At 41.0% G+C, this 25,997-nt stretch overlaps 1 protein-coding gene across 5 annotated transcripts in view; it reads left to right on the top strand.

The window, feature by feature from the left end:
- CADPS2 (calcium dependent secretion activator 2) overlaps positions 1 to 25,997 on the top strand; it is a 596,794-nt gene that overhangs the window by 438,409 nt on the left and 132,388 nt on the right. For all 5 annotated transcript variants that reach the window (XM_030215887.1, XM_030215888.1, XM_030215889.1 and 2 more), the window contains exon 18: positions 23,270 to 23,426. In XM_030215887.1, coding sequence (XP_030071747.1) covers positions 23,270 to 23,426 — 157 coding nt within the window. The remainder of the gene's footprint in view (positions 1 to 23,269; positions 23,427 to 25,997) is intronic.

Here is a 25,997-nt window from a genome sequence, read left to right on the forward strand (position 1 = left end):
TTTAGCTCACACAACAGAATCTAGTTTTTTAGTTTGCATCTGTCATGTGTGAACCTGTTACGGATATTTTATTTTAGTGTGAAGAAACAGCTGTCTCAATAATGTGAAATGAATTCCCCAGAGGGTTATCTTTTATACCAGTATTATCACTGTAAATAATTATTAATAATTTTTTAAAATGCATGTGTATATGTATTTGCTCTTGCAGGGAAAGATGTGGTATAGAAAGACATTTGCTAGAGTTCAGAAATTTCTGTTTCTAATTGAAAATCAAAACCAACTATCATTTTCTACCCTGAAATTCCTTTGGGCTTCCTTTCACCAAGCCGCAGTAGTGATTCCCAGTGAATCACTACTGTGGCTTATTATTTGTCTGTCCCCTTCTCAAATGAAATATATTCAGAAGCAGTGCTAAAATTCACTTATGGGGGTAATTTCATAAAGCATTTTGGTGCCCTTATACTAAAGACATTTAGTATACCTTTAACATTTAGGCGTATGTTTACGAAGGTGCGTTAGCGTTTTTAATGCACCTGTAAATTTAAATCACGTTAAACTATACATTTCTATGAGCGTGTTAGTGTTTAACGCACGTACAACATTAACGTGCGTTAACGCTAACGTGCCCATAGCACCACTTAGTAAGCCTAGCTCTTAGCATATGAGAACAAGCTATGGCACAAATACATTAATACTTTGTGCAGTGTTTTCCATGTTTCCGCGTGCTAAATCATGCGGTAATATATTTTTTTAATTCTTTGGCATGGGCGGGAATAGGCATGTTTGCATTATAATTAGTGTGCTCTAACAGGTTATCACTGAGTTAACATAGAAGCACTTAGCACCTTAAGCGTTAAGTTTTTGTAGGTCTCGCATGCTAATGGCAATATTAGTGTATGACTTGCAAAAAAAAAAGCAAAAGGAAAAATGCCCTGAAAAAAGGTAGTGTTAACCTGCAAATTTTAGCACATTTTAGTAAAAGAACCGCTTTGCTCATGAAAAGCATTTTTTTACACACTGAAAATGACTATTATAAAATTGTGTGGGAGTGTACATGTGTTAAAAGACAACAGCAGATTTTTTTCAGTCCTGGGTCCAAGAAAACAAGTAGGCAGACAACTTACAAAATCTAGCATGGAGTAAAAAAAAGAAGCAAATTCCCACAAAACTTTCATTAAAAGTCCAATTTATCCAGAACTAAAACCTCAAACTAATAATTAATTAAAAGCTCGACACGGCTATGTTTCACCCTCTTAAAGGGCTGCGTCAGAGGCTTGAAATCACAACTGTTTAAAAAAAAACATATAAAAGAACACATAAGAATAAATTATAAAATAACACAAGTGTCTTAATGATATACAGACCACATAATATAAAAAGAAATAGTTATTAACTGTCTTAATATATGTGTATATAAATAGATTCTGAATAAATAAATCATCCATTCAATACGTACCCAGTGGTGCAGTCTAAAAAGTTCCACCTGCTGTATTTTAATCAGCTGAAATCCAAATACATACCGTATTTTTCGGACTATAAGACGCACCGGACCATAAGACGCACCTAGGTTTTAGAGGAGGGAAATAGGAAAAAAAAAATTTTCCTTTTTCCCTCCTCTAAAACCTAGGTGCTCCGGTGCGTCTTGTCCGAGTTCGGGATCGCCCTCCCCTACTCACGTCACGCGATGTTCTCTGGTGGTCTAGTGACGTCGGGGCAGGAAAGAGCCCCTTCTTTCCTGCCCAGCGCGCTGCTCTCCGTCCTCCTGTATACTGCCTGACGGTCTCGGTGAGATTCAAAATGGCCGCCGAGACTTCAATTCTCGGCGGCCATTTTGAATCTCGCCGAGACCGTCAGGCTGCATGCATACAGGAGAGCAGCGCGCTGGGCAGGAAAGAGGGGGCTCTTTCCTGCCCCGACGTCACTAGACCACCAGGGAACATCGCGTGACGTGAGTAGGGAAGGGCGATCCCGAACTCGGGGGGAGGGCGATCCCGAACTCGGGGGGTGGGCGATCCCGAAATCGGACCTCGCTACCTTCGGACTATAAGACGCACCCCCCATTTTCCTCCCAAATTTGGGGGAAAAAAGTGCGTCTTATAGTCCAAAAAATACGGTATATACCTAAAACTTTGTGATAACTTGTTTAACTTGCTAAAATGTACATCCAAATTAACTTAATATATAAATATAAAATAAAAGAGTGTATTACAAATCTTATCTATACTCATATACAATCATTATATCAAAATATAAAACTAATATAGCTGACATTGCCTTAAAGTTTGCCATTTCATCACCTAATAAGGGAGATACAATGTGCAGATACCTTCTCTACTGAAAAGCAGCAGGAACATAATATTTTATATTATTTATATTTATTTGGATTTTGTTGACACCTTGTTCAGCAGTAGCTCAAGGTGAGTTACATTCAGGTACACTGGGTATTTCCCTGTCCCTGGAGGGCTCACAATCTAATTTTGTACCCGGGGCAATGGAGGGTTGTGACTTGCCCAAGATCACAAGGAGCAGCAGTGGGATTTAAACCGGGCACCTCTGGATGTCAGGACTGGTGCTCTAACCAGGGGCGTATCTGCGTGGGGCCTCAGGGGCCTGGGCCCCCGCAGATTTCGCCCTGGACCCCCCTACCGCTGCCAACCCTCCCCCTCCGTTGCTCGCCTACCTTCGCTGGCGGGGGACCCCAACCCCCGCCAGCCGAGGTCCGCGTCCTCCTGCCGCTGCCGGCTGCCTTTGGTCCTTTCATTTGTCCATTGAAGCTGGCGCCGACGAAAGTTTCTTTTGAGTCTGACGTCGCTGCACGTTGTACGTGCAGGACGTCAGGCTCAGAAAATGTTTCTGAGTCTGACGTCCTGCACGTACAACGTGCAGCGACGTCAGAGTCAAAAGAAACTTTCGTCGGCGCCAGCTTCAATGGACAAATGAAAGGACCAAAGGCAGCCGGCAGCGGCAGGAGGACGCGGACCTCGGCTGGCGGGGGTTGGGGTCCCCCGCCAGCGAAGGTAGGCAAGCAACGGAGGGGGAGGGTTGGAAATGGTAGCAGCTGGGGGGAGGGGGATCGGCAATGGCAGCGGCGGCGACGGGGGGGGGGCTATAATGTGCCCCCTCACTCTGGCCCTGGCCCCCCCTACCGCCGCAGTTCAGATACGCCCCTGGCTCTAACTACTAGGCCACTCCTCCTAATACACTAGTAGATGAAGGTGGGGAGCTACAATTTTATCACAGAAGGTGATAAAATTAAGAAGACATCTTTGCAAAGATAAAGCAGTGAAAGTAAGAAACGGTGATAGATCAGAAAGAACATCACACAGCTTGCTAACTCCACTGGACTGTGTCACAGTAGTGGACTGATCTGCTAAGTGAACCAAACCAATAATGTAGTGAATTTAACAAAAGTCAGCTGATAACACAGTTGATATAGAGGCTCCAGAGGTCAAAGGTTACCCAGTTAATCAGATATTAAAACAATGTATTAATGTACTTAAATGATCATTTTAACCAACCATAATCCCATAAGTATCATAGATGTTATCTAGTGATGGCTGGATGACAAAAAAACATTAAATCTCGCAATAAAATCGCAAAAAATTGCTACTTAAAACATCATAAAAACAAAAGATAACTCAAAACTCTTTGTAAACACAGAGAGGGAAATTCTGTATATGGTGCCTAAAAAGTTGGTGCTGAAATCAGTGCTGACTAAGCGTATTCTATAATCAGCACCTAGATGTAGACACCAATTATAGAATACGCTTAGTTCAGTGGTTCCAAACCTGGTACTGGAGGTACCCCAGCCAGTCAGGTTTTTAGGATATCCACAATGAATATTCATGAGAGAAGTTTGCATACTCTACATCCACTGCATGCAAATCTCTCTCATGAATATTCATTGTGGATATCCTGAAAACCTGACTGGCTGGGGTGCCTCCAGGACCAGGTTTGGGAACCACTGGCTTAATTGATATCTCAGCCCCTAAAACTACGCACATCCATTTACACCAATGAAAATGTAGTATAAATCCCAGCACATAGATTTATGCACACTGGGCCATATTCTATAACTATGCATGTAAATTTCCAGACACGCACAAAACGCCCATTTCCCCAGCCATAACCATATTCCTTGTTAACCTGCATGCATTAGAAGTTCAGTGCACTTTGTTAAAGAATACGTTTAGCAAGTTTGTGTAAATTCTAATTAGTGCCAATTAGTCTCATTTATTTATTTGTTTGTTGCATTTGTATCCCACATTTTCCCACCCCTTTGCAGGCTCAATGTGGCTTACATTATGCCGAAATGGCGGTAGCCATTTCCGGAGTGAGAAATACATATTATTATTAATTAACAATAAGTACAAAAAATATGAGGCACATTAGAAGTAAATGGATATATAATACATTTCAGGAATTTGAAATCAAGCGTAATGTATAACGTTCAGTAAAGAAAAAGAAATTAAAATAATCAAATACAGTGAAACCTCTGTTTTCGTCGATAATCCATCCAAAAACAATCGGCGAAATCCGAAACCGACGAAAACCGAGGCAGCTAACAAGGACGGCCAAAATCGGGAGAAGGACATCCGTATTCCGATACAAATTGGGAGACAGACGTCCTTCTTTTTCGACGAAAACCGAGACAAATTTCTAGTCGAAAAAATCAACGAAATCCGAAACCGACGAAAACCGAGGTTTCATTGTAGAAGAGTTCACTGTTAACTTGTTCTGATTGAGTTTAGATGTCAGGTCATTTATGAACGATCCTTTTGATAAGTCTTTTTGAACAATTTAGTCTTTCGTAGCTTCTGGAAGGGTATCAAAATGCTGTTATCAGCACTCATTAGCTTGTTAAGTTACGTGCGTTGTTGTAGAATCTGCTTGGATTTTGGCGCGGATCTCTAGGCGTGCTATATAGAATCTGGGGGATAATGGATGAAAAATAGAGCTCTCAAATCACAAACAACAATATATAAAATTTCAAAAAATCCACAGAACTTATGCATTTCAAAACGTAGTTATGTGTTCTTTTATGTGTCTGTTTAACAGTTGTGAGATTTGAAGAGGGTGAAATGCAGCCATGTCTGACTTTTAATTATTTATTAGTTTGAGGTTTTAGTGGTGAATAAATTGAACTTTTTATGAAAGTGTTGTGGCGATTTGCTTCTTTTTTTTTTTTTTTTACTTTGTGCAAGGTATTCCTGGGGACCTAGAGTGGAGCAGAGTCAAATTTGCAATGTATATGTGTACTTTAAATATGTGCTTTTACAAGCATAGGGTATGCACACATATTTACACCTTCGCAGCAGGTGAGAATTTATGTGCTACTGGGAATCATTTTGGAATCCTATTTTATAAAGTCATATAAGTGTCTATGTTACTTTTATAAAATAGGCAAAAAAATGCACATGTTTTTGAAATATATTTAGATGCCCTGTTATATGAAATTATCCCTATATTGTCTTCTAGCTTCAGTTTGGATGGAAGACCACTTTAAATTTGGCATTTTATTTATTCTTCCTTAACAGAAATAGACTATCTGAATCAAGGGGAAATCATGCTCAGCACACACACTAAAAAAAGATCTCCATATAAGCTGACACAAAATCATTTCGTCCATCTTAGACTGTGCTGATATTAAAGAACTAATGAGTTGGGTTTCACTCTGAAAGAACATGAGGAAATAAAACTATTCTTCTGTAACAAAACTGTGACATGAAATTTGTGCTATAACATTACAACTATTTTTTTTTCTTATTCTGCAACACTTACAAATTTATGGATTTCCCACAGGGAAGAGAGGTATGTTGTTCACCATAAACAAAGCAGTCTTGCTTTTCCCCGTTCATAGCAGAGACCTGTCACTGTGCCTTCACCAGTTGGCATAAATTATTCTGATCATTTCTGGTTCGTTTTGCCACATCTGTTTCTCTTGCTCGAGAAACTAAGAAATAATGTGTGTATCGTCTTTATTCAGATCATCTTTTTCTTCCTTTTGCTACATTAAAATGCACTGAAACAAATATTATTCTGTAAGTTTTGTTTTGTTGTCCTACTCTGATTATGAAAATGCAGCTTTGTATTTTGTTAACTTTTATATTTGAGAGTGTCAGTCTTTCAGCACTAATGACCCCCAGGGGTCTGTAGGGATAAATTTTGAGTGGGGGAGCTTTGGAAGAAGGGTTACAGTCACAGAAAAACAAGGAAAGAAATCCATTTAATTTAACTTGAGGATGTTTTCAATAGTGATTTTTATGTGTGAATTGGTGGTCTGAAAATTTGCCTTGAAAATGGTTAAAGTGGGGGCAGGGGTGAAGTTCATGGCATGCATATTTTTAGATGATGATGAATCACAGAAGAACACAGTCTTCGCAAGCTCAAAGCAGCAAGGAACACAGCGAAGATGACACAAAAATGAAGATCGTAGACTATGTATAAAAAGTCTACTTTTTGGATAAGTCCAGAACAATGTTGTAACTCAAGGTGACTTGACACGGCATTAACATTTTGATTGTGTTTACACTTTTAATGTGTTGATATTAACACGACTGTCTCGTAAATAACAAATAATGTTCACATTGTGCTTATATTTGTTTTTATTGTGTTGATATTCATACGACTGTCTTGTAAGTAACAGATAATGTCAGCATTTTTATGCTTGTGATCCTTGTTTTGGCACATGTGTCTTCATATGTGCCTATTCATTTAAATCAAAGAAAAACTTGAGATCAATACAGCTAACATATGTAATAATTTTCCTCTTTTTAAATCCCTTGGGTCATTTCTTTATCCAGAAGAATTTATCGTTATATGGTTTTTTAGCTTGATTTATATTGTGTTGCATTTTGTCATTTTTATATATTTTATTTTATTTTATTTTTTTATTGCATTTGTATCCCACATTTTCCCACCTCTTTGCAGGCTCAATGTGGCTTACAATACATCATAAATAGTGGAAATATATAATAAAATAGACATTTAGTATTGCAAAAAGATCTTGGGTGACATGATAATGATAAAGCATGATAGTAATATAACAAGCAAATATCGTAAGGCAGTTTTGGATATATTTGTAGGAGTTCACATTTGTTGATCTTTGTGGTATGCCTTGTCAAAGAGATGGGTCTTCAGTAGTTTGCGGAAGTTAGTTAGTTCATAGATCATTTTTAAGTTGCGCGGCAGCGCGTTCCAGAATTGTGTGCTCAAGTAGGAAAAGGTTGATGCATGCGTTAGTTTGTATTTTAGACCTTTGCAGTTGGGGAAGTGAAGATTAAGGAATGTGCGGGATGTTTTTTTAACGTTCCTGGGTGGTAAGTCTATCAGGTCTGACGTAGGCTTGGGGCATCTCCATGAATGATTTTGTGAACTAGGGTACATATTTTGAACGTGATGCGTTCTTTGAGTATATATATATAAATACATTTTATTATCATTTACATTCTTACATTGTGTCTTTTCATTTAACAGTATATGCAATGTATTTCTTTTGTATATGTTTTAATTTAGAACATTAAGACTCCTGAGGCAGGCCGGTTGGCCGAAACATGGCCGTGTCGAGTCACCTCGAGTTACTACATTGTTCTGCACTTAAAGTGGACTTTTAATACATCATCTAAGATCTTCATTTTTGTGTCATCTTCACTGTGTTCCTTGATGCATACTTTTAGATGCATTTATAAGAGATTTCAAGGAGTTGATCTGAAACTAAACTGCCTAACTTGTAGTTTCTAGTCTATGCATGCTGTTTTCTATAGGAAAGTTTTAATCACACAAAAAGCAGGTACCAAAATACTTTGTTAATGGACCAACTGCTTTTGGACAGACTAGATGATCCATTTTGGTCTTTATCTGCAGTCATTTAGGACTAAATTCTATAAATAATGCCTAAAAAATCAGCACTGAAAAAAAGTGCTATCTGTAAATGGCACTCTTAGGCACCATTTATAGAATAGCACTTAGCGCCAGGAACCATGACTGCTTTTAGGCGCAACCATGTGGGTAACGCCCCTTAACCTCCCATGGCCACACCCCCTTTTTGGACCTATGTGCAATTTTTTTTTTTTTTAGTCTTAGTATTTTTATTGATTTAATTTACAGAAGAACAGCGTAGAACAAACCAGTGTTTTAATAATAATGTACATACGCAAAGAACGTAAAAAAAAATTATGTATAACACTTCTCAGCACGCATCTTTAAAATAAGTCGGAAACAAAGACTACTTCTCCTTGTGCAAGGCAAAACAAAGTGATTTTTTTAGCAAGGAATGTTTCATATTTATAAATTTGAAACACTAGATTTTACCAGTCTTGATGTGTGGCTTGGTTCAAAGTCTTCCAGTGCATGAAAACGACCTTCAAGGCTGAGACAGTGTGTTTTTTCTTTGTTTAGTTTTAGTTGAAATGCATTTGCCCAAGAGTCCATGATGTTCAAGCTGATCTTGATTTCTGTCAGTTTAGATTTGTAAGGAATGAATATTGTGACATCGTCTGCATAGATGAAAGGGTTAAGGCCTTGGTTAAGCCCTTAGCACCACCTTTATATAGGTGGTGCTAAGGGCTCTTGAGTTATAGATGCATTAACCAGTGATGTTGGTGTGCTGACTAGAGCATTGGCATCCATGCCCATTCCGCCCTGACACACCCCCCCTCAAAAAAATATAAAGAAACCTAATTGTTGTATGCTTAGTGCATGCAGATCACAAAACTAACTCAGAACACTTTAGCACATCCTGCATTTGACCATTTTTGCTGCATTAAGCATGCATTAGCGCATAACAGCATAGTAAAATGACCCCTAAGGCATTTCTGTGCCTATTTTATAGCATACCACTGAGTGCACAGATCACACTTATATACTTAAGTGCACTGTATAAGTGCAAAAGTGTTAGTATTCAATAGCAAATGTACCTAAATGGTGTTAACATTTAGATGCCCTGGGGGAGAGAGAGCTTTTCTTGAACTATCACTTACAGTTATTTCAGTGCATCTGAGTGGCCAGCTTGGACCCACAATGTTGTCTTCTTGAAAGGAAAGGTCCTCTGCACTTCTCCCTCGTTCTCCTCACACCCAAGCTAGAACTAAGACAGAGGTACTATTAGAAAGAAAATACATGAAGGGCCAGAAAATTGAAGAAGAATCATGAGGGTCCTTTTTTTTACTAAAGTGTGCCGAAAAGTGGCCTGCGCTGGTGTAGACGTGCATATTGGGCGCACGCAGTTCCATTTTTCAGTGCACCTGCAAAATAAAAGGCCTCTTTTTGGCCAAATCTGGGTGTGCGGCAGAATAAAAATTGGCACACATCCATTTTGGGTCTGAGATCTTACCGCCACCCGTTGACATGGCGTTAAGGTCTCGCGTGTTAACTGGGCGGTAATGCGCACATGCAATGCTGATTACCTCTCGGTTAGCACCGCATGCCGGAAAATGTCCAGCGCACATATTGGACGGGCGTAAAAATGAAATTACCGCCCAGGCCACGCGGTAGCTGGGTGGTAGTTCTTAAATGGTATGCGTAGGCGCTTACGCAGCTTAGTAAAAGGGCCCCATGATTATTAACATGATGGGAAATATTAACAGCATTATTTCTTTGCTTTGGTTTAGCTTAACACCTTTTTCAGTAGTAGCTCGAGGTGAGTTACATTTATGTTCCCAGAGCAGGGGCGTAGCCAGACAACAGATTTTGGGTGGACCTAGGCAAGAAGTGGGTAGGCACCAAGTGTTCCCACCCCCGCCAACACCACCACCACCACCAAAACAATATCTCAGCTGGTGGGAAAACACTTCTTTCCACCATGGCAGTCTGCAGCAGGTGTGCACTGAAAACTGAGCATGTGCAGGTGCCAGTATCGTGGAGAGTAGCATTTTCTTTACCATCAGGGGGAACTCTTCAGCTGCTGGAGCTTGGGATCCCCACCAGCTACCGCTAAACGTGTGTTACTGTTGGGTGGGCCTGAGCCCTAATAGGATGGGCCCCGGCCCACCTCTGGCTACGCCACTGCCCCAGAGGGCTCGCAATTTAAGTTTCAACCTTCCATTGACTTGGGTATCATGACTTTTGCCCAAGAGCTCATGGAGCAACAGAAAGATTTGAACCTAGCTTTGCTGGTTGTCAGCCTGGTGCTCTAACCATTAGATGACTCCTCCACTTCATAACACCTTTTTCCTAAAGCAGAGTGATTGCATTTGATACCTCATGCACACTCATATTGACAACTTGGGCACAGATGGCCTGATAGCACATTTTTACATGGTTACCAGTAGACTGCAATGAATGCTTCTGTTAATAATAACAAGATTATTACTAATATAAACACAGGTAGATGCTGGCATACAAAATCACAGCTAGAACTAATATTTGGGATTTTGTGAATTTGTCACAAACCATCAGAGACTCAGTGTGGCATTTTGAGCACACATGCTTCCTGCATAGATGATAAGGGCAGGCATGTTTGCATTTTTCGACTTACCTTTCCAAATTCAAGTTCAGGGTGAATCACAAACAGGTATATATGTTCTCCCCCCCCCCCCCCCCCCCAAAAAAAAAAAATGGATTTACAACCTAAGTTGGAGAGAGAAATGGCTTGCCCAAAATCACAAATCTCTGGGTTCTATATATGGCTCCCTAATTTGTGTACCTAAATTTGGACGCATGCCCCAAGATACATGCGCAAGTTATTTGATTAATGAGCCCTTAACCAGCAATAAATGGGTGCTAACAACCAATTGCAGTTAATTGATATCCTTCAGGATTTGCGCATGCATCTGGCTGCATGCTTTTCTATAAAGCTTGGCGCCTAAATCCCATTGTGAGTAGCTGAAAAGGGGTGTGACTTGGGGGAGTGGCAGGGATATGCCAGAATGTTCTGCGCTGGTTTCAGCAGGCGTAAGTTTGGTGCCTAAAGTTAAGCACAAGATCGGCACTTAAGTTTGATTCTATTAAGGATGCACACCCTCTTTAGAATTGCACTTTGTGCCGATCTTTTCCCGCACCCGTTTTTGATTGTCATTTACTGAATCTAGCATAAGAAGTGTCATGCAGTGGCGTAGCCAAGGGTGGGCATAGGCCCACCCACTTTGGACTCAGGCCCACCCGGTAGCAGCACATCTGTGATGTGGTTGGCAGGGATTCCGAAGCCCCACTGGCTGAAAACTCCCAACAACTGTCCCTCTTGCATACCTTGTAAATAGCAGATCTTCACCTGCAGCAAGCAGCGACTGATACGTACTGCTCACACCGGCCCCATAGCCTTTTCTCTGATGTATTCCCGCCTATGCGTAAACAGGAAGTTGCAGCAGTGGGAAGGCTGTAGGGCCAACATGACCAGTGTGTATTAGTTGCTTCTCACTGCCAGTGAAAATCTGCTATTTAAAAGGTATGCGGGAGAGGGGGGATGTTTGAGACCATATGGCATGCATATATACATAAGTACATAAGTAATGCCACACTGGGAAAAGACCAAGGGTCCATCGAGACCAGCATCCTGTCCACGACAGCGGCCAGTCCAGGCCAAGGGCACCTGGTGAGCTTCCCAAATGTACAAAAATTCCATACATGTTATTCCTGGAATTGTGGATTTTTCCCAAGTCCATTTAGTAGTGGTTTATGGACTTGTCCTTTAGGAAACCGTCTAACCCCTTTTAAAACTCTGCCAAGCTAACCGCCTTCACCACATTCTCCGGCAACAAATTCCAGAGTTTAGTTATGTGTTGGATGAAGAAAAATTTTCTCCAATTTGTTTTATCGTAGTTTCATCGCATGTCCCCTAGTCCCAGTATTCTTGGAAAGCGTGAACAGATGCTTCACATCCACCTGTTCCACTCCACTCATTATTTTATATACCTCTATCGTGTCTCCCCTCAGCCATCTCTTCTCCAAGCTGAAAAGCCCTAGCCTCCTTAGTCTTTCTTCATAGGGAAGTCGCCCCATCCCCGCTATCATTTTAGTCACCCTTCGCTGCACCTTTTCCAATTCTACTATATCTTTCTTGAGATGCGGCGACCAGAATTGAACACAATACTCAAGGTGCAGGCGAGAGAAGGAGAGACCAAATCACCTGTAGGACTGGGTGGGGTTCTTCTGCCCACCCATCTTGAGCCCAGGCCCACCCAAAATTGGGTGTCTGGCTATGTCCCTGTACTCGTAAGGTACAGCTGATTCCTGTAACCAATTTGGAATTTCTCTATTCCCTTTTCTTTAAAAATGAAATACTTTGAAACCATTTTTGTTTGGGGGGTTTTTTAAGCCCATAACCTATCTATCTTTTATCTTTTTACCAAAAGTGGGAAACGTGCAATTTTCCTATCTTCATTTGCATTTTTCAAAAACCTTTCCACCAACACTCAAGAATTAAAGTAATGAATACATAATCCAATTTTCAGGCTGTGGTTTGGTGTGGCCTTGTAAAGGAAAAATAATCATATTTCCTAACTGCATTTTGATTAGCTGAGAAAGGAATGTAGGGGTTTTTTTTTTCTTATCATTCTCATTGTTTTGAGAACATTTCAGAAAGCAAGAAGGCTCTTTTTCTGCAGCTTCCTAACAGTACGGGATTAAAATAACTGTAATGTGTGGTATTTCTAAAGAATATGCTTAGACCTTTCATGCCTGCTTCAGCGTCTGCTAGTTTAACAGCTGTATTCAACAGGACAGTATTCATCGTAAAAAAAAAGAAAATGGCCTTCACCACAAATATCAGTTCTTACTTTCTTTTTTTTTTTTTTTTTTATTCTTTTTGTTTTGTGTGATCACTTTAGTGATGTTTTGGTTTAATAAGAAATACTTTTTGATTATGAATTTTTCCTTTTGTGGGATGTTGGCATGTTCTTTGTTATCCTGATTATACAGGTTTCATTGTTACCCTTACGAATATGTGTGAATGACCCTGATATAACTTAGCCACAAAAAAGGGAGTAAAAAAAATGTAGAGGGCTGCAGTTCCTCCAGGAGCTGCTCATTTTGGGAGGCAAAACTTCCTGGTCTATAAATGTCTGTCTATAGTGGTTGAGAGGAGGATTAGTAAAATCATGCAACATAAACACTCAAGTTGTTATGGCTGGGCTGAGGCGATGGTGCAAGATCAATCACAGCAGAATAATAAAAAAAAAAACAATCAGGCAGGCTGGGGTCATTACCTGATGAAGCAGTTCCTAATGAGCAGAATCCTTAGTTACAGCTAGGTCCAGGTAAGGTTCAGGAGGTCAGACAAAGGAAGTGTGTAGCAGAGGCCAAAACACAGGGGGTTCAGAGGCAAGCGAGTAAAGTACTGAAAACAGATTTGGGACCCTGAGACTTTGAAGGAGAAACAGGTTAGTTACTTGCTCCCAAAGTCTATACAATTGGGCTCCCAACTTTTTGCTTAGTGTGCAGCATTGTGACTGTAAATTATACAGTAGGATCAGTTGCAAGCAAAGCTTAGTATAATAATGAGCTGATAATCAATGTTAACTAGCAATAGGTACCACCAAGTAGTATAATGTTTAATGAGACTTAATTGGCGCTAATTAGCAGTTGTGCACACAACTGACTTTAATCAGTATTATATGCAAAAAATCAATAGCATGCAATTGCAAGGGGGGGGGGGGGGCGCATGGGTGGTTCAGAGGCATGCCCAAGACATGCGTACACATGCTACAGAATACATGCAGTTATGTGCCTAATTGCTACAGCTAAGCATGAACACTTGCATCAGCCTTTGAGCTGGTATAAGTGCTTGCACCCAAAGTTAGGCATGTCAATGCGCACTTACTCTAGTATTCTATAATGGCAGTTCCTCATGGAGCTACTACTACTTATCATTTCTATAGCGCTACTAGACGTACGCAGCGCTGTACACTCGAACATGAAGAGATAGTCCCTGCTCAACAGAGCTTACAATCTAATTAGGACAGACGAACAGGACAAACAAGAGATAAGGGAATATTAAAGTGAGGATGATAAAATAAGGGTTCTGAACAAGTGAATAACGGTTAGGAGTTAAAAGCAGCATCAAAAAGGTGGGCTTTTAGCTTAGATTTGAAGATGGCCAGAGATGGAGCTTGACGTACTGGCTCAGGAAGTCTATTCCAGGCATATGGTGCAGCAAGATAAAAGGAACGGAGTCTGGAGTTAACGGTGGAGGAGAAGGGTACAGGTAAGAGAGATTTACCCAGTGAACAGCGTTCCCGGGGAGGAATGTAAGGAGAGATGAGTGGAGAGGAGCTGCAGAGTGAATGCACTTATAGGTCAATAAGAGGAGTTTGAACTGTATGCGTAAACGGATAGGAAGCCAGTGAAGTGACTTGAGGAGAGGGCTAATATGAGCATAACGACACTGGCAGAATATTAGTCGTGCAGCAGAATTTTGAACAGATTGAAGAGGAGAAAGATGGCTAAGTGGGAGACCGGAGCTGCTGCTCTAAAATTGAGGCTTACTTCCAGATTCTATATATGGTGCCCAAAGTTGTGTGTTCAAATAAATTGAATAATGTGCTCTGAAACACCAATAATTGGGTAGTAACAACTAATTATGGATGTTAATTGGCATGCATTAAAATTTGCACATGCGCCTGGATGCAAGCTATTCTCTAAGGCCAGGAGGAGTAGCCTAGTGGCAGATCCTGGGGAACTGGGTTTGACTCCCACTGCAGCTCCTTGTGGTTCTGGGCAAGTCGCTTAACCCTCTTATCACCCCAGGTACAACCTGAATATAGTATGTAAACCGCTTTGATTGTAACCACAGGCAGTATATCAAGTCCCATTCCTCCCCCCCCCCCCCCCCAATTCCCTTCCCTCCCATGGCTCGTATCTGAAAAGGGACCATATTGGAGGTGTTCTGAAAATTTGCATGCAGAATCATAGGCGCCGACTCCGTGGGTGCTGTGGGTGCTCGAGCACCCCCAATATTTCACCCACTGGAAGTTCCCTTCATCCCTCCTCTCTCCCTTCCTTCAAGTTCCAGGGGTGGGACCAGAGCTGAGAAAAAGAGAAGGGAAGACAACTAAGCGCCGAGCCTGCACGCTTTTCACCACTGCTGCCGCCGTAACCCCAACGAGGTAAGATGATGACTTTTAAAATTTGGAGGGAGGGGGCCTGGAACTCAGAGGGAGGGAGGAGGGGGCCTTGGAACTCGGGAGGGAGGGAGGAGGGGGGCCATGGAACTCAGAGGGACCCTGGAACTCAGAGGGCGGGGGGACAGCCCTGGAACTCAGAGAGGGGACCCTGGAACTCGGAGGGCGGGAGGGGGACCCTGAAACTCGAGGGGGGCCTGAACTCGGAGGGAGGGAGGGAAATGAGAGAGAGAGGGAAGGGAGGGGGCAAGGAGGGGGGGACAAGGGAATGCACCACCTGTAAAAAAAAAAAAAAAAAAAAAAATTTCAGCACCCCCAGTCATTTTGAAAAGTTGGCTCCTATGTGCAGAATTACAGAATGCTGCTTAACCATGCCTAACTTGGGTCCTGACATTTACACCAGGTATTAGCAGGTGCCCAAAAGTTAGACACGGGATCTGTGCTAAACCCTATTCTATATATAACACCCACCCTTTATAGAATAGTGCTTAGCGCTGAATTTCTTTCAGCACCTACGTTTTGGCACCGTTTATTGAATTCCCCCCTTAGCACCCAAATATTTGGTGCCTAACTTTTGGTAGGCTTTCTTGAATCTACACCTTGATGCTGTTAAACCAGCAAAGAGCCATTGGAAAAACACTTGGGACCTCTTTTACTAAGGCGCACTAGCGTTTTTAGCACGTGCTAATATTTAGGGCACGCTAAACACCAGTGTTTAGTGCGCCAAAAATGCTAGCACACCTTAATAAAAGAGGCCCGTGGTAATTTGAATCAGTGGATTTCCAAGTGAGCTTCAAAACATCCTGAACTCTTGATTTTAAGTGATTTTAGTAGCCCATTAACATTGTCATTGTCTGATTCTTTACAAGCACACAGCTTGACTGTTTGTTAACCCTTGAAGTGATTGCAGATTGTTCTTCCTTTTTGCTTAACACATTCCGATTCATTGACATTTGCCTATACACGTCAGATACGGTATTGGCTAGATCTTGTGACTCCTGAGGCAGGTGTTTATTGCCAAAACATAGATCTATGTTAAGCCTGGCAACATTTTCATGTGTATTGTAAACATTTTTCTTTATATAATTGAATCAGGTAATCAGTTTTTTATATTTTATTGGTTTAGAAAATTGTTTATCATTCTTGTATTTTGGTCTATTAATAAATACTACTTTATGTATATTTATTCACCTCTGTAGTTTGTTGGAACTTGATTGGTACTCCCTTCCTTGAGACTTTCTTGAGTCTACCCCTTGATGCTATTAAACCAGCAAAGAGCCATGGCAAGAACACTTAAACACTTGGTAATTTGAATCAGTGGATTTCCAAGTGAGCTTCAAAACATCATGAACTCTTGATTTTTAAGTGATTTTAATAGCCCATTAAGTTGTCATTGACTGATTCTTCAAGAGTCTTTTTCAGACTGTTGGGGGGATTTAGGATTTTCCCAGAGGGTAAAAGAATGCACAAATACAAGAAGGACAGGTATTAGGTTTGTTTTTTTACCGAGGAGAAAGATACTGGACACAATAATTAAGAGATTTATCTGTACAACGACATTCATCTTCATACCAATTTTTTTTTTAATTCAATTTACTATACAACAGACACTTGGGGAAGGTGTAGATAAATTGAAAGCATCAGCCAATGAAATATGGACAGAATTGAAAGGTTATGGTAATTGTACTTGGATTAGAGATTGGAGGGAAAGGAGATAGAGGCTCAAATATTTATGAAATAGTTATTTAAAGGAAGCTATAGATAAGTTTGCTGTAGTAGGATCTATCAATAGAGAAACAATAGGAACCCATGGTAATCAGAGCTGCTGGAACAGTAAAAAGTGGAGTGGAGGAAATTAGAGAGACATGGGAGAAAATCCCAACAAAATTAAAGATAGTGAAATGTTGAGCACATATTTTTCAGTGTGAAGAAGCAGTTGTTCATGCCAAAAAGATATTACTCAGTGTCAATGGCTAAATTTCCTAATAAAAACAGTTTTTAATATTTTGAAGGTTTAAAAAAGGTCCCGAGAGAGTTATAACTTTGGGAGTAATTCTGATTTAGATACAGGGGCTTTTGTGGTATTTTTTTGTTTGCAATGAAATTTAATATATTAGGAAGAACTTTACATGTAAGGGATGGTGTGAAAACGTGGTCCTGGGCAATGTGGAGAATGGGTACTTCAAAGTTAAGATCATTTGAAATGATCTATGTTTCATTCCAATTGAATCTTTCCTGTCAGTGTTGACTTCTTTGGCAACATCATAAGTACAAGTGGCAAAGGAAACTCTGCCTTGAGCTTTCTTATTATAAACAATAACTTGCATAAATGAGATTTACTTAGAATAAACCCAAAGAAATAGTCTTATCCCTACTAGACTTTGAAGCCCGTGTAACAATATTAAATCTATAAAACCAAAGTTTTTCATGACAAAAGGCCCTGTGACAAAAAGACCTTGTGACCAATATACTAGTGACCTAATGGGAGCCAACTTTTCAAAATTATTGGGGTGCTAAGCTCAGTGGAAATAATTGATCCTTGCACATATACAAGGAATTTTCTCAATATTGGGGGTGCTCAAGCACCCACAGAGCCGGCTCCTATGCCCATTATGCGTATGACCACAAGGTCCTACGACGAAAAAGCCTATAATCAAAAGGCGCAGTGATCAAAGACCTTATGACCACATAAGACGATAAATAATCCGTAGTTCGGTACATTTAAACGTTCTCCCACTGAGGGTGTATGTCCATTCAGCTCCTGTCAATATTTGAGAACAAAATCTTGAACAAAAAAGTAGAGAGAACCCTGTATTTTTAAGAACAATGATTATATTCACTGGTTCCCTATCCGTTTTTGCATCCTGTTCAAACTTCTTCTACTAACCTATAAATGTACTCACTCTGCTACTCCCCAGTATATCTCCGCACTCGTCCTTCCCTACACACCTTCCCGTGCTCTCCGTTCCATGGATAAATCCTTATAATCTGTTCCCTTCTCCACTACTGCCAGCTCCAGGCTTCGCTCCTTCTGTCTCGCTGCACCCTATGCCTGGAATAGACTTCCTGAGCCCCTACGTCTTACCTCATCCTTGACCATCTTTAAATCTAGTTTAAAAGCCCACCTCTTTGATATTGCTTTTGACTTGTAACCACTTGCCTCCACCTACCCTCCTCTCCTCTTTCCTCTACAAATTAATTGCTTTTCTTGCTTTATTTTTGTCTATTAGATTGTAAGCTCTTTGAGCAGGGACTGTCTTCCTTCTATGTTTGTGCAGCGCTGCGTACACTTTGTAGCGCTATAGAAATGCTAAATAGTAGTAGTAGTATATTATTGAACCAGATATGAGATTATAGCCCTTGTGTTAGAAGGATCATCTTGTATAAAATAGCAGGTTTTACATGTGTAAAGGCAATTTTAGAAAGCTGCCATTTACACATGGAGAGCCATACCATGTCTAACTGGCAAGGGGGCATGGTTATGGCATGGAGAGGGAGTAATGTGGGCGGGCCTCCAATAGCAAAAGATATCCCCATTTTACAAAAGGAATACACAGTGCTAGCAATAATTTTGGATGTCAGCATTTATACCTGCCCACCCCCCTCCTCCAAACACTCCCCTTCCCATCAATCAATGGGCCTCTTGTACTAAACTGTGCTAGTTGATTCCCACGCGGCAAATGCAATGCAACCCATTCAAAATGAATAGGCTACGGTGCATTTGCCGGGCCAGGAATCGCTAGCATGGTATAGTAAAAGAGAGCGAATATGTCCTTAACAGTGTCCCAAACATCAATACTCTCCTATGACAGCCTCTGCCCTAAACATCAATACCTCAACCATGATGCCTTCCCAGGAAAAAAAATCCTTCCTGATTTCCCCAGCCCTCAGTCCCATCTCCAGCCTTACTTGGAGGCTTTAATGTCTATTAAGAGCAGGAGAAGTCCCCATTCACTTAAGGGGCATTAGGGGCATTTGTTGTCCTGATAAATCAGGTGGGGGGGGGTGTTATATTAAGGAGGGTATGGAAGAGGTCTGATACTATAGAGGGTGGGGGAAGCTGAGCAGCTGGTTGGTTGGGGAGGGGGGGGGGGGACCAGGAGCTGAGATGTCAGGTGAGGTAGCACAGGTTGTGTTTTTCTGACATACAGCTTTTTAAAATCACTGTTTTTGCAGGACATGGAGAAGCATGGACTTTGAGTTTCATTTAGTGGTTGCATTCTTTAAATTGGCACTTATTAAAAATATTTTCTAGACACTCTGGGGCCCTTTTACTAAAGGGTGTTAAGCCCTAGCGTATGAGAAAACGCTTAACCGTAAAATGCGTTAAAGCATTCTGCGGTAATTTCCCCTGTCCTGCTCAATAACTGTGCGTTATTTTAAAAATGTTTTTGGAGGGGACATGCCGTTTGTGGGGAATGAACGTGGAATTGTTATTCAGCTAGCGTGTTCTGTTTAGCACATGCTAACTGGATAAGGAATTGTTATTCAGCTAGCGTGTTCTGTTTAGCACATGCTAACTGGATAAGGAGTTGTTAATCAGCTAGCGTGTTCTGTTTAGCACATGCTAACTGGATAAGGAATTGTTATTCAGCTAGCGTGTTCTGTTTAGCACATGCTAACTGGATAAGGAGTTGTTATTCAGCTAGCGTGTTCTGTTTAGCACATGCTAACTGGATAAGGAGTTGTTAATCAGCTAGCGTGTTCTGTTTAGCACATGCTAACTGGATAAGGAATTGTTATTCAGCTAGCGTGTTCTGTTTAGCACATGCTAACTGGATAAGGAGTTGTTATTCAGCTAGCGTGTTCTGTTTAGCACATGCTAACTGGATAATGCAGACTTAACATGGGAGAACTCAGCGCTTTCTAAACAGTAGGTGATAAGTGCTCCAGCCCTAACATTTTGCAGGTATCTCACACTAATGGCAACATCAGCATACAGCCTGCAAAAAAAAAGTGAAAATGTTTTTTAAAAATGCCGCATTGAGTCTGGGCTTAGGACACAGGAAAGCCCTGCGTTAAGATGAACTAAGCCCAGATTCTAATGCCCTTTAGCAAAAGGGCCCCTCCCGTACAGAAAGGGGATTTGCTGAGCCAAACATCCACTTAGGGGTCCTTTTAAGAAGCTGCAGCAAAAGGGGCCCTGCGCTGGCATCCGCGTATGTTTTTGACATGCGCCAAGGCTCCCTTTTACCACAGTGGGTAAACGACAGGTTTCCCTTTCCTTAAAGAAATGGCTGTGCAGCAAGTGAACCACTTGCCAAGCGGCCATTTCAGGGGGGAGCACTTACCGCCACCTCATAAGTACATAAGTAATGCCATATTGGGTCCATCGAGCCCAGCATCCTGTCCCTGACAGCGGCCAATCCAGGTCAAGGGCACCTGGCAAGCTACCCAAACTTACAAACATTTTATACATGTTATTCCCAAAATTGTGGATTTTTCCCAAGTCCATTTAGTAGCGGTCTATGGACTTGTCCTTTAGGAAACCGTCCAACCGCTTTTTAAACTCTGCCAAGCCAACCGCCTTCACCACGTTCCCTGGCAACAAATTCCAGAGTTTAATTCCAGAGTTTAATCCCGCACTAACCTGGCGGTAACTGGGCAGCGCACGACACTGCCTGATTACCTCCGGGTACACACTGGCGTTACAAAAATTGAAATATTTTTGCAGTGCCAGAAATGGCGTGCTCTGGGGAGGGAACTACCACTGAGCTGCTGTGGTAGCCCGGTGATTCTTCCCTTTTAGAAAGCGGTAAGCCCACTTTGGACTTACCGTTGCTTCATAAAACGGCCCCTTAGTGTGAACATTTTTTTTAAAGCTTTGGCCTGATGGAGGGAAATTTTCAAAAGCCTTTTCTGACCATGAAACAAAGATTCAAAATGGTGGTTTTGAAAATTGCCCAACACATTCATATATATCTGGCAGATATTTCTGGTGCTGAGTTTGGGCAGAGTGTACTTCTGTGCATAATTTTTGGATTTTTCACTTTTCCAGGAATATGCGCACAAGTTTTCACAGAAAAAGAACCCGTACAAATAGCAGGTGCAAATTTGTATGTGTGTATTTCCTAGGACAGGTTTCTAAGGGAAAGGGAAATGGGACATGATATACCACCTGTCTGAGGTTTTTCCAACTACATTCAAAGCGGTTTACATACTGTATATTCAGGTACTTATTTTGTACCAGGGGCAATGGAGGGTTAAGTGACTTGCCCAGAGTCACAAGGAGCTGCAGTGGGAATTGAACTCAGTTCCCCAGGATCAAAGTCCACTGCACTAACCACTAGGCTACTCCTCCACTAGCAACATTCCATGTAGAAGCCTGCCCTTGCAGGTCAGCAATGTGGTCGCGCAGGCTTCTGTTTCTGTGAGTCTGACGTCCTGCACGTACGTGCAGGACGTCAGACTCACAGAAACAGAAACCTGCGCAGCCGCGTTGCTGATCTGCAAGGGCAGGCTTCTACATGGAATGTTGCTAGTGGAATAGCAACATTCCATGTAGAATCTCCAATAGTAGCAACAGAATCTCAATAGTAGCAACATTCCATCTAGAATCTCCAATAGTAGCAACAGAATCTCAATAGTAGCAACATTCCATCTAGAATCTCCAATAGTAGCAACAGAATCTCAAATAGTAGCAACATTCCATCTAGAATCTCCAATAGTAGCAACAGAATCTCAAATAGTAGCAACATTCCATGTAGAATCTCCAATAGTAGCAACAGAATCTCAATAGTAGCAACATTCCATCTAGAATCTCCAATAGTAGCAACATTCCATCTAGAATTTCAAATAGGGAAAGGGAAATGGGACTTGATATACCACCTTTCTGAGGTTTTTGCAACTACATTCAAAGCGCTTTACATATATTCAGGTACTTATTTTGTACCAGGGGCAATGGAGGGTTAAGTGACTTGCCCAGAGTCACAAGGAGCTGCAGTGGGAATTGAACTCAGTTCCCCAGGATCAAAGTCCACTGCTCTAACCACTAGGCTACTTCTCCAAGGGATATTCTTCCGTTTGAAAACAGATGGGATGGGAGCGTCTATAAAAAATATGCACATTGTTTGAAAGTTGCCCCCTTTCAGTCTTGAAATTGCTTGCGATATATCTTGCTCATCCTCTTTTTCACTTTAATTTTGGGAAACAAAACATAAAGCCTCAGTTTTTTCTCTACTTTCTAAGAGTTGTGTTTCAGGGACTCCTTAATAACTCAAGCATAAGGTTAAGGAGAAAATCTTGGGGTTGATATTCAAAAGCATTTTCCAGGTAGCAGCACCTGCTGCTGAGAAGGATATTCAGTGACACTCACTGGATGATGCCACTAGGTATTGTAACAGACTGCTATGGCTCTATCAAGGGGCAGAGCTTGAGTGGAGCTGGGAGTTACCCAAATAGTAATGATAGTCAGTCTGCTACCAGATAACTGAATAACTTAGGACTGGGGAAAGCAATTCTAAGTGTATCTACAGGGTGTCCGGAAAAAAACAGGACCCTCAATAGTTTTCCAAATAACCCAAAAACAAATGTACTATTATTAAAAAAAAAAAAAATTATTACTATTATTGAAAGGTGTTACTGCAAGTTATTGTAAAATCTGGATGATCCCAGTTTTCAAAATGGCATCAATCAGGAAGTGACCATTAAGATTCGTTTTAGCAAAATGACATTTAGCAAAAAAAATAAAGTTGCAATTAAATTTTTGCAACAAAATAAGGTATACAGTGCAAAGCGTTTGCTAAGGGACTTTCCTTATAAAGGTTGGACTAATGTATTTTCAAAGGTCATCCTAAATGTGTAAACAATTGCAAAGTATTTTGAAGCTATGTAAAGGATCCTGTTTTTTTCCGGATACCGTGTAGATGAGCAACCCAGTGCTGGGCAGTCATTACAGTATTTGAATATTCGGCGGCAGTCACTATCCGGATACTGCCACTGAAATCTGGATGTTTTTGCCTGTAGTAGGTGGCATTTAAAAATACACTGGCCACAGCAAGCTGAATATCGGGGATTTGTTCTTGTAGTCATTGTCAGTATAGATGTGCTTTTAATTTATGCAACGTTGATACCTGCTGATCAATGACACTTTTAAGGTGTTTATTTTGTTTGAAATCTTGATGGCAGTTGGGAAAAAAGAAGTGAAACGATGAATCACTGCATGCATGATATTTTCTTATCTGCCATTTAACTAACATACCTGCATTGCATCATAGGCATTTGCTTGGTGGCCTGATTTAATGGCTGAACATGCAGAAATATTTTGGTCCCTCTTCTCTGTTGATATGGATGCAGCACTGGAAGGACAATCGCAAGATTCCTGGGATAGCTTTCCACTTTTCCAGCTTTTAAATAATTTCCTAAGAAATGACCGTAAGAAATTTCTTCTATAATTTGTCATCTAAATTGCATACATAATCCCAGCTGTTTTTTTTTTTTTTTTTGTAATCACATAACATGGAAAGTCATCGGAAGTGGCATAAATTCAGATTCCAGACCTCTCATGAAGATCTAAGAGTACTTGAGGGGAGTTGTGCTTTTTCGTTGACAATCCAGAAGTCCACCAGGAGTGGGGGCTATAGTCAGTCTACACTTTTTTAATTCAACACTCTTTCTCCTCTCCCCCCCCCCACCCCCATATCTTTTCCTGCTTCTTTCCCACTCTATCATATCCTTCTCTGGTCTTCACTTCACCTGGCTGGTTCTGGCACAAGCACAAAGGGAGTCCAGTGGTCCTCTACTATGGAGCTGTTAAATCAGGGTCAGTATTCTATGGTGATCTTTCAGAAGCAGTATTGAAAGAAAACCAACATGGGACCTGTGACCAAATCGTACACTCGCCCACCCTCCTCAGCCTCCTGCAGTGTGACCAAGAAAACCCATTCAAATAATGGGCTGAAGTCAGGCCTCTGTGAGTATGTGTGCCTTCTCATTGTCCTTCTGCTCATTACTGCAGTAGAAATAGCATAAGATAACCACAAACGTGGAGGAACGTGGAACACTACGAACGTAGGTGCTGCAAAGGAAGAGTAGTGTAGTCAACAGGACACGTGCAGAAAAAACCACGTGGACGATAAGTACATAAGTATTGCCATACTGGGAAAGACCAAAGGTCCATCAAGTCCAGCATCCTGTTTCCAACAGTGGCCAATCCAGATCACAAATACCTGGCAAGATCCCAAAAAAGTACAAAACATTTTATACTGCTTATCCCAGAAATAGTGGATTTTCCCCAAGTCCATTTAATAAGGGTCTGTGGACTTTTCCTTTAGGAAGCTGTCCACACCTTTTTTAAACTCCGCTAAGCTAACCGCCTTTATCACATTCTCTGGCAACGATGAAGGTTTAAAACGTTTATTCCATAAAAGTACTTAAAAGACTCAACACAGCACTGTGTTTCGGCTGTAATGCCTGCGTCAGGAGTCTAAAAGAGAACATATACGTAACAAATGGAGTATATGATAAAATAACATCTTTAAAATATATAAACGAATACATAATTATAAAAAATATGTAAAACAAAAGACAGTTAAATTATGTCTTTAAAAATATGCAATGATACAGATAAGATATGCAATACAGAAAATTGTGCAAAAAGAAAAAGAGGGGGGGTTTCATGGTTAATTCGAATAGATGGACTATATACCATCTGTTAAATAAGAGGGCAACACTGAAAATGGTGAGCTAAGAAATAAAAAGTACGCTAGGAGGTAAAAAAAAATATGTTTGGGCTGTGTCCTTATCTAATCAGCATTATAGGCACGTTAACGTTTATAACATGCATTAACCATGTACATGCCTACAATATCCCTATAGGCGTCTACATGGTTAGCTCGCGCGCTAAGTGTTGGTGCGCTAAAAACACTGACACACCTTAGTAAACAGGGCCCTTACTATGTGCTATGTTATTTGGGTACATTATGTACACATTTCCTTTTTGAGTACACTATCAGGCTTATTTTCGAAAGAGAAGGACGCCCATCTTTCGACACAAATCGGAAGATGGGCATCCTCACAGGGTCGCCCAAATCGGCATAATGAACTCCACTGCAGTGCCCCCTAGGTTGCCCGGTTGGTGTCCTGGCATGTCAGGGGGACCAGTGCACTACGAATGTTGGCTCCTCCCATGACCAAAGGGCTTGCATTTGGTAATTTCTGAGATGGGCGTCCTTAGTTTCCATTATCACTGAAAATCAGAAACGACCAAGTCTAGGGACGACCATCTCTAAGGACAACCTAAATGTCAAGATTTGGGCGTCCCTGACCGTATTATCAAAACGAAAGATGGACGTCCATCTTGTTTCGAAAATAATGGTTTCCCCGCCCCTCCACCTGGACGTTTTGCGAGGATGTCCTCAGCAAAACTTGGGCGTCCCCTTCGATTATGCCCCTCCACATGGCTATAATTTTTCTATTAAAACGATATGTACATAAAATGTGTTGCCCTCTTGTTATTTAACAGACGGCATATAGTCCATCTATTCGAATTAGCCATGAAAAAAAAAAACCTTATTTTTCTTTTTGCACGATTTTCTGTATTGCATATCTTACCTGTATCATTGTATATTTTCTAGATATGTCTTTTGTTCTACATATTTTTTTTATAATTATGTATTTTATTTTTATTATGTTATTTTATCATATACTCTGTTTAAGTTGTTATGTATATGTTCTTTTTTAGACTCCTGACACAGGCATTACAACCGAAACACAGTGCTGTGTCGCGCTTTTAAATACTTTTATGGAATATATGTTTTAAACCCTCATCGTCCACGTGGTTTTTTTCTGGAAGTGGCCTGTTGATTACACTACTCCATGTTTGCTGCAGTAGAAATAGCACCATGGGAGAGTCAGATGTGGTTCAGGGGTTCCAGAGCGAAGAATCATTGGGCCTCCTTTTGTGCTGTGAGGAACACTTAGGCAGAATTTACAGCAGTGGTCATC

Source organism: Microcaecilia unicolor, chromosome 10 (assembly GCF_901765095.1).
Source record: "Microcaecilia unicolor chromosome 10, aMicUni1.1, whole genome shotgun sequence".
Lineage (NCBI taxonomy): Eukaryota > Metazoa > Chordata > Amphibia > Gymnophiona > Siphonopidae > Microcaecilia > Microcaecilia unicolor.